The sequence below is a fragment of the Melanotaenia boesemani genome, chromosome 9 (genome assembly GCF_017639745.1).
Source record: "Melanotaenia boesemani isolate fMelBoe1 chromosome 9, fMelBoe1.pri, whole genome shotgun sequence".
Taxonomy (NCBI): domain Eukaryota; kingdom Metazoa; phylum Chordata; class Actinopteri; order Atheriniformes; family Melanotaeniidae; genus Melanotaenia; species Melanotaenia boesemani.
This window is the reverse complement of record NC_055690.1, coordinates 21626864-21641374: the sequence shown is the minus strand read 5'-3', so window position 1 is coordinate 21641374 and position 14511 is coordinate 21626864. Positions and strand designations below refer to the sequence as shown.

Sequence of the window (14511 nt, the reverse complement as noted above, 5' to 3'; positions counted from 1 at the left end):
TTTGGCACCAAAATTTAAAAAGTGTTTTTGTAGTCACGACAAACCTTGAAAAATCAACAGACTTAGATCATCTCCTAAGCAGGAACATAAATAGGTTTTTAGAGATTCTGCAACTTTGCAGGCGCTAATGAATACACACAATTGTTGTGTTCTAATAACCAAGATGGAAGCATGTTGCTTGCTGCCAAAACTTGTGCTAATAGAAGCTGATGAAAGATGCAAAGCATTTATTTTGAGTTGATGGGAGGTCAACAGACCTGACAGAATGAATTTGAATAGCAGTGTATTGACAAATATGCACTCAGTTATACTGTAGCACTCAGATTGAGAAATACCAAATGACGTCACATTTTGTGTTGTCATTTGGTATTTTTGTATCATCATAAATGTCTCACCTGCCAGGCTTGTGGATGAACTTCTGTAGCCGAGCTTTGACCTCATCGTAGGTGAGGAAGGCCATGTACCCTGGGTGAGTAACTGCCAAGCTGTTCCAGTTCCGCAGCAGGGATGACCAAGGCTGCCCATGCATGCACACACACACACACACACACACACATGAACAAGAAAGAGAAAATGAGTAATCTGATGTGTGAGTGAATGGACACAGTATGCAAACTGAGCAATGGAGAAATACTGTATTTTGCATCATGGGTGAATGACGTGCTTACTGAACATCAGCGAGAGCTACAGGCTGATCTAACCTGGGTCAGACTATGTATAATAACAGTTTGAACATAGACACAACACTTAAAACAGCATGCAACTTATTTGGTTCCATCTGAAGGCAAAGAATACCAAAGTTAGTTAGAAACTAGTAGACTGCTTCCAATGTTGTTTATAAAGAAGGCAGGTCAGCTTTGTTGGTGCTCATGTTCTTATTTTAAACAGTAGCTGACCCTACAAACAGCCATCCAAACAAAATTATGGGTAAAGAGTTCAGAGGAACATAATTCATAGTACTCCATAATACACAGACTGAGAATGGGAGTGAGTAGGTGGTTCTGCAAACTGCTCTTGCCAGTATGTCTGGTGTGAAAGGAAGTAGAATTTACACGTACATCACTACCGCTAAGCTGTAAAAGTAATGAGGTGCAAAAATGTAAAGAGGACTTTTGAGCCCCCCTTGACCTGAAAAGAAATGCGCTCCTGCACATTTAAAATCTGATGCTGGTTATTTATGGTTTTTGCACTCAGGAAGTGACCAGCTTAAATGGCCTGCCTCTGTTCAGTATACTGCACCTCATTTCTGTTGTGCATTTCTTTTTAATGCTTTTAATTCTTTTTAATTATAGAACCTGGATTAATATGTACAGGTGCCACTAGTAATGCACAGAGGCTTCAAATTTTATTTCACTTGCTTCTTAATGCCATAAGTTTATCAACTTAATGCAGATTGCCTTTATGCAAACTTGCACATATATGCACTCACAGTGGAATATATTCTCCTCCACAGTATTCAGACAAAATGTTAAAAAAAAAAAAAAGAAAAAAAAAAAAAAAAACTACTGCATATCAAGGACAGAGCTCAAAATGGCCACAGACTCGCTTCCTCTTCTGCGTTTGAGGACATTTAGAGGAGGACTTTTTTTGTTTGAGGGAGTGTCACATAGGAAATGTCTAATCTGTTTAGACTTCATTAAGCCTGTCAGTGCCTTGCACACAAGTTGCAAGGGGATAATGTCACACAGGGAATAAACATACGCTGCTGCAGACCAGATTTGATGCTAAAAGTTTCCGATAAAGTCAATTAAAACCTACTAAGTTTGGTTTACTCATGGGACAAATGTCACCATTGATATAGAATTACAATACTTTCAAAAAAAAGTTTTTGTAACTTCATTTCACACTATGAGGAGGAGTTTCTAAGTACAGTTTAGCACATGCACTCTATAAATACACAGTGAAATACTCCAAAAACATAAAGGTTGGTCTATGTGTATTTGTGTAATTTGGCTTGCATTTAGCTTTTATCACCTCTACATGACTCCTAGCACATAGGCAGTGTGTTTTATCAGTCACAAGGTTCAGCCAAAAAACTCATCAAGTGATGTAGAAACAATGCTCTAAAACCTCAAACTGAAAGTGTAGCACAAAAGGAAACTGTGTCACTAATTTTCAGACCTGGTATTTATTACTTGTCCAGAGAGAAAGTACAACTTTAGAAGTGTACAATAAATCAGGCCTTAACTTTAAGCTGTTTAACTTAAAAAATTATAAAATTCTATCTGGAAAAATTATACAAAGTAGTCTAAACTTATAAACAGTTTTTTAATCATACAGTTGCTCTTCTGTTCAACAGCACTTTACTTACTAAGTTACTAAGATGATACAGTAACTTCTGCTGCATGACAATGGGCAGGAAATGTTTAACTTCGTTTAGTCTATGAGAATAGGTCAACAGGTATCCTTTTAACAAGCTGATAGAATTATCTGAAATAAGATGTAGCTGACTGATTTCAGTTCATTATGTGCTGCTCAAATGAAATTAGTTCCCCACACTAAGACTATCAGACGACTATGAATTACTCTTTATTTCTATTTTTCCCCATCATTGTACTCTACTGTATATCAACCAAGAACAACAACAATTAGACAAAGAAAAGGTGCAGAATGTCTGCTGCTTACCTGGAATAACCTGGTGAAGATGTCAAACTCAAACACAGAGATGTAGTCATTGCAGGTAAGGTCTATAGTGGACTTGAGGGCCATGGCCTCTAGTCCAGAGCTGATGGGATGAAACTCGTGAAGAGACTGTCGGAACACCTTCCAAGGCACAATGGTTCTGTAACAAGGGAAACAAACATGATGATCAAAACAGTTGCAGTACCTTAACCAGTCTATGCACGGAGCATCAATATTTATAACGGGTTCATATTTAGATTAATTTATAAAAAATGCAGAAATCCCCCCACATTTTTTTCTTTTCTGCATTTCTTTTTTCCTTTATAAATAACGGTGCCCCATGCATAGACTAGTTAAGATACAGCTGTTTTGACATAAGCTCAGGGCTCTTGGCCCATTTTATTCCTCTTCAGTTTATCAAAGGCAGTTATCCCAGCTGCATCTAATATATCCAACACCTAGATAAAGATAAAAATTCTATTTCCAGTGTAAAGATAATATTCTAATGATTCACATGTGATGAAAAGGACGTGCTATTGTGTTCAAGCTATTTTAGTAGTTCCAAATGCAGCTTTGAAGGTCAGTGGACATGAATACACAGGCAATTTGGTCTTTTAAATAGACAGCTGCATGATATGCAAACAGATACATTTCAGCACACATAAGTGAACATTTGCGAAACCATGAAGGCTTTGCCATAATGAAAATGATGTAACAGTTTTACCACACATTACTGGGTAGTCAGCAGTTCAAATGGTGTTGACTAATATTTCTGTTTTTTAGTCCATTCAGTTGTGTGCACATACTTTCTAGATTATTTAAATGTGTGCGAGAGAATTAGTTCATCACACGAATGTGCCAAAAACCTAACCAGATAACCTACCAGATAACTTAACCAGATAATCCAACTTTCATCCAAGAAAAGTCTGTTTTTGTAAAGGAAAAGTATAAACTTCCATTATGTGTTATGGGATGCTGTTTGCTGTGATCATTTTAATTTAATTTAATTTGTTTAGTGACAAACTGTATCTCAAATTCAAATTAAACGGTTTAAATTTTGCTTAATTTCAAATCAGAGGTGTTAAAATGGCAAAACAGCTAATACCTGCAAGATAGTGGCCCTCTAGGACCAGTCACCCATCCCGACTGTAAAGGATTCATTTGGATTTAACATGATGCCAATTTGGCACCGCTGGTGTACTACTGTAGTATATGCATTAAAGAAAAAACAAAAAACCCCTTATATAACAGTGCTTACTTGTCCCCGAAGGCGCGTCTCCAGAACTCGGCTGCATCTGCTTTGGTGATGCGGAAATTGTCCCCCTGAAACAGACCGTTGGGGAAGATGGCCTTCAGCTCTGCCAGCATGTGACTGAAGATCAGTGACAGTTTGGTGAGATTCCTCCTGTAAAAGCCAAGAAAATTATAATTTTTTAAAATCTCTGTATTGTTTTTATGAGGCCAACAAAAGCTTGAAGAAAGAAATGAAGAGTTTTAGCAGTTTAACTCCATTGCACATGTTGATTTTATTAATAAAGGTAATAGTGTGAATTTACTAATTGCCTGCAACATAAAGCAGTTAGTTCACCTGATTATGATTAAGTAAAAAAAATTTGACATTTTCTCTGTGGGATGAAGAACCAACACAAATTAGGCAAAGCAGAAGTAATTTGTATAGTCAGCTATAAATAATGCCTGTTTAGCGTTGCTGGCTCAGCCATGTGTGGCAATGCATAAAGCCCCAGTGATACGATGTGGCTGACTTTTAGATGATGTATAAATCATCTAAAAGTTCCCCCCTCCCCCCAAAAAACAAGCTGATGCTGTACACAAATATTTTGAGTGGTGACAGTAAGATTTCTTGGCTTTCACATCAGAAAAACAGTTAATCTGCCAATAAATACACCCACGTTCTCCCCTTACGCCAACAGTAAAAGGAACAAGGAACACATCAGCAAACAGGAATGATGAGTCCACTTTAACAGAAAGCCTCTTGTACATGCTTTCTAAATTCTCTTCATCTTTCTTCATTTATTTTTCAAATTGTTTCTGCATCTCTTCCCCTCAGAGGAGATAGACAACACTCACATCATCTAACTATGACAGTTTTAGGAGGTACAGTATATCACTTAAATTATGTTCCACTGGCAACTTCAGGGAGAGGCGAAAGCTTGGTGACTGACCTCCACTATACCAAAACAAGTTATTTCTTCCAGCACTGAACTGATCCCTGTGCTGATGGTTTTCAGCATGGTTGGAAAAGTTGAGCCGAACTTGAATTTAGTTGTGATTACTTGTTTTATCTTTGTCATGCTGGTCTCTGTTAGATGAGGGAATGTTAAAAGTCTGTCTGTTACGTAAGATCTTTTTTTTTTTTTTTTAACTCCAAATGAGCAAACTTATGGCTTCTCCAGTTCCATTCACACAGATGCATTATTCACTTAGTCTCACCTATTAATAAAACATGTGGTCATTGTTTAGAATAGAATAGAATAGAAATACTTTATTAATCCCTTCAGAGAGCCCCCAGGAAAATTTTAAAGTACACATTCATAAGTATAAGAGCTGGGTAAAAAAAAAAAAATATTGAGCGAGATTTTGGCACGTATACACAATTTAAAGAGTTGCATTTGTTGTTTCTGTCCAAAAACAGCTTCTCTTTCCAAGATGATGCTTAATTCAGATGTTTAAAATAGTACAAATTGTTTCTTTGTTTCTGGTCACCCAATGATAAAAATCCTGAATGTAAGCCTGGAAAGCTATCAGAAACTTCATCAATATGGAGGATAAATGGTCTTTGGTAGATTATATTCACATCAGCCTCTTGCCAAGATAATGCCAAATTTGGATTTCACACAAAAAAAATTAAATAAATAAATCATATATGAATAATGGTTATCCAAGAGTGTCTTTAATATTCAACAAAACATGGGTATCATTCTATAAATATCTGTAAATCAATACTTAACTGGATTTAATCAAAATCTAATTGAATCAAGATTATTAGTGGTGATACCCAGCCCTAATAAGAATAAAAGAATAAGAGCTTTTTTCCTTAAATATGCAGTGGATGTCTAGTTGTAAACAGTCAAAGCTTTAAAGTGAAAGTATTAGAGCAGGAAATATAGATGCCATACTAAACACTGTCTCTCCGTTTGACTTTTAACCCCAATAAAAATTGTACTTAACAGCTTCCCTGAAAAAAATGCAGCAGTGCTCATGGACATACATGTAAGTTCAGTATGACAGAGAGGTGCTGTAGAGGCTAGGATCATATGAATATGACTCAGCTGCAGAGGGCTGGTCAAGAAGCACAGAGAGGAAATGACTGAGGAGTAGGGGAGGGGGGGCGAGAGATGACACAATAAGGAAGTTGAGAAGAGAACAAAGGAAAACAAAAGTGAGGGACTAGGAAATGAGAATGCATCCTCACTGTGTCACCACACCCCAGCACCTTTGAAGAGCATTACATGAGTTATGCTGAGAAAGCCATGATTAAAAAAGGCAGCAAAGGGAGACTGTGGCTGGCTGTCATGCAGGATGAATTAACATGCACAAGAGAGTGAGTAATGAAAGCCCAGCTACGCTGCAGCTGCCCCACACCACAGTACACACCCTATGAGTGGGGTGGGTGGCAGGGTGGAAAGAGTGAATGAGGATGGAGCATAGAGTGAAAAGATGGATGAATAAGATTGGTGTATTCTGACACCCTGCTGAAATAGATCAGTGCTCATCAGGAAAATACTTTAATGAGTAGAAAAAAAAGATTGCTAAGGAAACAAATGCAACACACACAAAGTAGAAAAAGAAAAGAGGTGTTTTATATTAACACCCTCTCTGAAGTAAATAATCCTCAAACAGTGAAGACTTGTGTGCTTGGATGTCTCTTCTTTTGAAGTGCTCATTCCACTTTAAATCTACAGCCCAGACTGTAAGTCAGATGCAGCAACATTTGTTGTGTTTGAAGTGAGGGCTTCACTACACACACATTACTGATGCGTAGTGGCAAATGAGACCTTCGACTGGTTTCAGTAATTCCCTGAAGAACTGATGAAGCTGTTGTCAGGAGCACTTTTACCTTACAGTCTTCTCATGAAAAGCAAGTGTTTGTGACACTGCAGCTATAATCTCAGGAGGACGTCCTCGGTTTCTCCTGCTTCCTGGCTGTGTCGGCCTACTGAGCCTTAAAGCTGCTGTCTCATCCATTTCCCACCGTCGACTTCACAATTGTGCACTTTCATCTAAGTTACAGCAACCTGCCTTGTGCTCTGTTTTGATCTACAACATAATCACATGAAACCAGTGTTCCTCTCCATCACTCACCGACATCATTTCCTTGTCTAGTTTAGCTTGCCATCTTATTAATATATTCATTCACCCATCTCTGAACTTACTGTGGACTTCATCTCAACATTTGATTCAAATTTCTACCGACTACAAAATGTAAATGATTTAAGTAAGAGAACAGAGGGTAATCTATTCACATCAGTTGAAAAAATATTGTGGGCAGTCTCATTCACATGATAGTTCTGTGGAAGCAGCTACAAAGAAACCAAATCCTCGTAAGCTAATGCCACTGCGATCTCCAGAAAAGTTCAGACTGAATGCAAAGCTACATTTACAACACAAGTAAAAAGAAATGCATTCTACTCAGACTGAGCAAACTACAGGAGATTCAACCAGAATAATCTTGTTATTTTCAAATAGACATTTTATCTTAAAAAAAAAGCACCACAGGCTCACAGGTTGCAAAATATAGAAAATTTGAATACAGTTCATGGTCGAAAAAGAAAAACAAAACAAAACAAAACAAAAAAAACAAAACAAAAAACAAAGGTCCCAAAAATAGGTTAACATCATGATTTTGCTAAATAATTAACTTTCCAAAGAATCAGTCTTCTTAAAATTGTAACACAGATGTCAAAGAAGTATAGCTTTTGGTTTAATTGCCAATCTGGTCAACTTTTTACAAACTGAACAGTATTTTGGTTTTAGTTAACAAGTCAGTAATAATATATAGCTTTGACCCTTATAATGTGTGAGAGACCTGGTATAAATGAGAAAATATTTAAAACAGAACAACATTTCCTCATGCTTATAAATAAAAAAAATGAAGAAGGAATTTTGTGACTGCAATTTCATTGTCATTATTCCATTACTTTTCCACCAGCACTGCTAAATCCTGCAAAGAAAAGCAAAGAAACTCAAAGCTAACGTATGAAATCATCTTTTGTCTTGTAGTTATGTCAATGTGTAACGTCATGCATCATCCTTAAGACCGTTAAATATTTAATTAAATCCTACATTGCTGAAAAAGCAGTTGATGAAAAACAGTCAAATGTCTTATGAATAAAAGCACAGGAAGTTTTACAGGAAGTAGAATCTCGCAACTGCTCAGCTAAAAAAAAAAAAAAAAACACTCTAAGCATATGACTGTACATCTGCCGTTTCAGAATAAACTCCTGAAATTGGTTTTGAGGCTCCAAAGCCTCAGTGTTTAGTTATGACAAATACCCATGAATCCGCAGACTTGGTGCAATGGCATACAAACTTATGGGATGTCTGACTAAGAGACAGAGGGAATGTGAAAGCAGTTTGGCATCAAGTACACAGAGTGTCCCATCTGTCTCATGCACAATGTCTGCATCACCAGTGTGACTCCGTTGTGCTTTTTGTCCATATGACAGAAGATTCACTGATGAATGTAATGAGCGAGTTCTTTTTAAACTCATGAGTTTGAACTCATACTTATACCATCACAATGAATACATATAGGCCTGTCACGATAACAAATTTAGCTGTACGATAAATTTTCTCAGAAATTATCGGGATAAACGATAATATTGCGCAAAGCGCTAATGTGTCATTTTGAGACCATTCTCAACTAATATAATGACATATGCCATAATAATGCAAGTACACATTTTCAAAGATCAATAAACTAAATAAATAAAAGCGCCTTTTCACATACGCCGGGACGCCGGCCCAAAAGTAATGCGGCCCACTGGGAATCCTCCCAAACCTCTCGATTAGCCGGCATTGCTCTTAATGTGTATTTTGTCAAATACGCTAGTATATAGGCTGACTCTATTTGCGTAATGTGCCTGCGGATTACAGGGGTTATTACGGTAGACCAGGAAGTGGGGGCTTTGTACTGACGTCGTAAGCTAGAATGTGTGTGTTCTGCTTACATGTGGGGAGCAGCGAAATGATAAAAGAGGAGGTGCTTGCATCTATTATTTCTCCATTCGACTTATTTACATATTTCAGCATGAGAATCGGAGGTTTAGCGCAAGAGCGTGAGAAGCCACTTAAATACGCAAGTCTCACGGCCATTGCGTGTTGGCAGCCCTGCAAAACAAATGCGGCTTACCGGCTCGTGCTGCAACATGCTGCTGTCAAGTATGACACCAGAGAGATCACTCCGCAAGAAACCAGAGCGTTTAGTCGAAATACTCCATTGTGAAACCTATTGTCATACACAGTCTATGGTAAAGGGGGGGACTAATAAAAATTATCGCGGCCGGCAAACTTATCGTGCTCTTATTTTCTTATCGTTCAATTAATTGACTTATTGCTTATCGTGACAGGCCTAAATACATAATCACCTGATCGCGATTCTTTAGGTAACCACAATCCTTTTGCCGTCTCGTCAGCTGTATAAAAACAGCTGGATATAACGTATGGAGATATCATGTTTCAATTCTCAGTTGCAAGTTTTTGTGCTCTAGTTAATTGTCACCAATGGTTTATATCACCTTGTTTGATTTGGCACATTTAACATATCATGTTTGTGAAGTCATCACAGCATCAGTGTGGGTACATAATGGTTCCGTCGAATTAAAGAGCAGATACCAGTTAACTTAAATGAGGCTTTTTTCTTTTAAAGCAGACACACGTACTACATAGAAAAGATTCACCACCAAAACGGTTCATCTAAAATGAATGCATATTGTTTAACTATTATTTGGCTTATTATGCTACAACAGCAGTATTAAAAAGGAGAAAGTTATGGAAATCATTAATCATTGACTATTCATTTTCCCACTAAATTTCCATGATTGTGACAGCTTTACTAATTCTACAGAACAAACTGATAACTGTTAAGCTTGTCTCTGCCCCTCTCTGTCCTTGTCCTTTTCCATCCTACAATAGCAGCTCTGTACTCTGTGTATACTGGGAAGTGGCCAACACTTCAATAGCCAGCCCCTACAACTGTTACTGCTATTTAAGCTGCTGTGCCAACAGTGACAATGCAGAGTGAATAGGCTACTACCACACTGAGTGGTTTGGTGACCCAGACTAGATTGTCATGTCTTCTGTGTACTTTTTGAACAGTGCCTCACTGTCATCCTTAACCGTGACCACAGCAAAAGGCAAAACCTTTTTTCAGAACACTAGGTTTTTGTCCTCCTTCCCCCTCATGCTATAGAGCGACCTCTGACCCTGCAGCTGGCTGCTCCCTTCCTGTTTCCTGCTGGTTCTGATAAAGTAGCGCAGCAAGCCGGCCAGCACCGCACTGCGCTAATACACCGCTGCACAGCCAGTACAGGTCAGGCTTACAGAATGAGAGCCTGTCTGGACTTGCAGAGCCACAAGTAGCTGCAGTATCATCATGCAGCTGTATTATCTTTACTGCTCAAGGCAAAAAAAAAAAAAAAAAAAATGCTGATTAAACAAGTCAGCCAGACAACAAAGCTAGCACAGAAGTTTATTCATTCCTTATTTTTAACATGTTATTAAATGAATGATGCTACATCAGCACAGTTACATTTTGAGATTAGCAATATACAAACCCTTCATTTATTAGCATTATTCCACTCTGGTTCTGGTTTTATGTAATCCAGAAGCTTTGAAGGTATAACATAAATTAAACTACCTTTGACATAGTTGTCACCTTTTTTTCCTTTGGTGAAATATGACTATGATGATAAAATCTTCTGACTTTATCTTTTGTTAATGAATCAGTATAAAATACCACTGACAGGTTTTAGGAGACAAACTGGTAGAAGACCAATTTGTTCAAGTAGCACGTGTCAAATTAAATTTACTACAATGAAGGTAGTGATGCTTTAAGTACAAGTGGTATATTTCAGTGTACTGGTCCTTTTCCAAATGCAAAGAGGCTATGGTCAGTCTATTGTGGTTTGCTGCATAATGGTTGTTCCGATTCATGGTTTTGTGACATGAAGAAGCTATGAAGACACATTGCAAAATACTGGCATCTCACCACAACCCGAATGAATTTACAAGACTTACATGGTGTCAGAAATGAGTCAGTGATGGCAATGTTTCAGGGAATACCCATACACCTAAAAAAGTTAGCAAAGCATGGTCCATACTGACATAAGGCCGTTGGGTTTGGTGATTCTATAACCCAAACTACTGACTTTCAGTGACTGTGAGATCATGTTTTGACCCATTTCTGATAATATGAGGAATTTAGGGGAACAAGAAAGGGAGAACCCTTTTCCTTGAATTAGACATAATATTATTTCAGACATCAAATCTAATAATGTGGTGAATGGTTACACAAAGTAAATCTTAGTAACTTAAACAATTTGATTGAAATGATTGCTTTCCATTTTGCTTTAGTCATCACTTAATAAATTAAACTCTCCAGAACTGGCTTCATTCCAGATTTCCAACAGGAAACAGCCGTGACTGCACACCAACACATACCAACACAACACCACACTTGAGCAATGATCTAAACATACTCTAAGTTACTTACATAAACTCTTGATTAAACAGAAGGGGAGAAAAAAAGAAACAGCACCTATAGGGAAAAATGCTTAAATGTGTGTTTTATTCTAATACTTGAATGCTGCTTGTAAAAATAAATTAAGATATCAGATTCTTATGAAGAAGAAATGAAAAATACTAACCAGTTTTAGTTTAATTGTCTCAATAGTAATATGTTAGTACATATCTGAGCTCTTTGTGCATAAATGGCGAGTGGCTGTTGTACCTATGATGTGGGAACTACATTAGCTGGCTCCTCAGCGATCGTGCTGCAACATAAATAACCATGATACCTTGTTATATGTGTCTGCATGCACATATCTGTACAGAGAGCTTTGAGTTACAAGAGCAGGAAAATGTAACTGAAGCCGAAACACCCACACCTTCAGAAGTGTGAACTGTGTTTTCCATTTCCATTACTGATAGCCATTTGGCTGTTAGGCAAACCGCTAAAAGCTTTCCTTAATTTACTCCCAAATTCCAATCACGTCCAACTAGCTAATGCCAAGACTCCCTGTTGTAGCAGCGAGGAGAGAGGGGTAATAATTTGATTTCTTAATTCATATCGGTTTTTACAAAGATGAGAGTGAATGCTTTAGAGTTAGCAGCAGTGGTGTAAACTGTGCAATGGGTTTCAGAGATAAAAGGTTCAAAGCCTCACGTCCAGAACGTGTCAAGCTCAGCAGTTCAGATGGGGCCAGACAGGAAATCAGACACAGGAACAGTGTAAAAGCTTCCAGTAGTTTTCAAAATATAAGCCCTGTGCAGAGTTGCAATTGCTGAATGGTGTAAACATCATGTCATTAACCAGTCAGGGTGTCTTAACATTTTATTTTTTTTTTGTTCGTTTTCATTTTTTTTGTCATTGTGGATAACCAGACGTTTATCCAGGAAGTGGAGAATCACAATATTCTCCAATTTTTTCCTGTCATTTCGTGATCTCGCAGATTCAGCTAGTTGGACTGCACTCATGGCGCTACACATCTGACATACTCCCGGTGTGAGCTGACCCGCCTCAGAGGTCGCAATGAAACCGCGACGCAGCCAGAATGCGGCACACACACCTGTTGGAAATTGGTGGTAAGTTGTCATTTGAATCAGGTCTGTTGTAGCAGGAAAATGTCTGAAAGCTGCAGAACAGTTGGTGATCCCTGCACTAAAGTGCAGCATTTTACAAGTTCTCTCTACATTCAGGAAATAAATGCTATGAACTGCATTATTATTTTTGACTTGCGACTTAAGCCATAAGCCTTGAGTGCAGCACAAATGCAACACTGCAATACACCATTGTGGTAGCTCTTGACGTGGTTCAGTGAGGTTTAAGGTATTAATACATTGTTTTTAAGACTGCAGATAAGTAATTAAACATGGAGAAAAATGTCATGGGCCCTCTACGTTAGCCTGGGCTGTGTTAAGAGATTACATGAGATTCTGTAAAGTTCATTTTTGTTAAGAATAGGCCGTTTTCAAACTTACTCATTTCCTTTGTGGTGTAGTGTACAACTAGGCAATAGCAGGTGACTTATCAACTGTTTTTTTTTTTAGCATTTCACTTCCACTGGAAACAATACATCAGCTATTTCTCACGTTAACAACTTTAGCAATATCTTCAAACCTGTGCAGAGCTAAATTATAAAGCCAGAATTATACCAACGGCTGCTGATAAAACGGGCATGATGGATATTCATGCAAACTTTTAACTAATCAATTTAATCTATCATCTTTACGCACTATTGCATTTCCAAACGACTCCATCCAATGCTACAAAGAGATTTCCTACAGCATGTTTGCTGTAGAGATAAGATGAGTTTTCAGATAGTCAAAGTGGAACACTATGCTCAGAGACTGACCTTTGTTTTACGTGGTTGTCAAGCACATACAAAGAATAGGAAGTCATAAGATAGGACAGGGCTCCTTTACTGAAGCAAAACAGGAATAAAGAAGAAGAACATTTGCAGATTTAAGGCGTTAATTATACCATTAAGGCATACTTTTCTTTTCCAGTTTCTGACAAGACTAAAAATTAAAATGAGAAGACTCAAAAATCAATGAGAAATTAATTTCACTAGGTTCTATCTTTTTAAGCCAGGTTTGAAGGCATTTAGATTACTGCAACAAATAAAGTGAATTCCAAAACTGAATAGATTTGTTTAAAATATATATATACAGACACAACGCTGCTCAGCATCTGCCCCAACCCATAGTCAGGCTAGATCTCATGCAAAGTATGCATACAGCTGCACTACTAGAGATAATGCAAAAGCAGAACTTTAAACTTTCCTAAAACAGAAATGAAAATAAAAATGTGATCTAGAGCAGATCAAAATAATGATCATTTCATAATATTCCATTTTGAAATGGAATTTGTTCAGAAAATTAACTTAAAGCACTCTTAATATTGATCTTAACAGTTGAAATTAAATGCAATGAAATTGCAGCAATGATATTAAATCACCCAAATATCTAAGTACTAGCCTTTCATTAAGTAGCTACTGAATGTTACCATAAAAGGAGAGAGAAAAAAACAGAACAGGCCCAAATTATTATTTAATAAAATGCTTAACAATAGTCCACCTGCAAGGAAGGTTGAGTGAGTAAAAAAAACTGAGGAGGTTGTTCCTACTAACCATTGTAATACAGAAGCATGTTTGGAATGCATTTTCTATTGTGTAAAGATCTGATGTAAATGCTGACAAAAGCTGGTAAAAGCAAGCGATTCAGGATGTGAAAATATCAGCACATCTCTGCCTTTAAACAAATAAAAAATAAAAAAAGTCCTATAACGGCTTTAAAACATGCCACCTCTCATAATGCCCCAAAGCAACACAGAGTTTGTGGTCAAAAAATAGATTGAAGATAAAATAGAGTAAAGCGGACAAAATAATGTGTGATGGACAAATATAATTCTCTAACAGTCTGTTGTGTGGTCTGTCTCACTGTGCAGCTGAATCACCCCACAGCCTATAAGCTCACCACTTCCTGTAACCAGCTGGACCTACCAATGGCAGCATAGCTAAGAGGGACGATCAAACAGATTCTGGAGAGGTCAAAGCAGTATCCGGCTCGACCCACGGGAGAGTGGGGGGATGCTTTTGTGAAGAGTCACTCAGTAACCTTACAGTATGCTTGCTCAGCAACTGCACA

At 37.7% G+C, this 14511-nt stretch overlaps 1 protein-coding gene across 1 annotated transcript in view; it reads right to left on the bottom strand.

The window, feature by feature from the left end:
• cbl (Cbl proto-oncogene, E3 ubiquitin protein ligase) overlaps positions 1–14511 on the bottom strand; it is a 41835-nt gene that overhangs the window by 14055 nt on the left and 13269 nt on the right. The window contains exons 3-5 of the mRNA XM_041994155.1: positions 3881–4027; positions 2626–2782; positions 396–517 (exon numbers count right to left, since the gene is read on the bottom strand). Coding sequence (XP_041850089.1) covers positions 396–517; positions 2626–2782; positions 3881–4027 — 426 coding nt within the window. The remainder of the gene's footprint in view (positions 1–395; positions 518–2625; positions 2783–3880; positions 4028–14511) is intronic.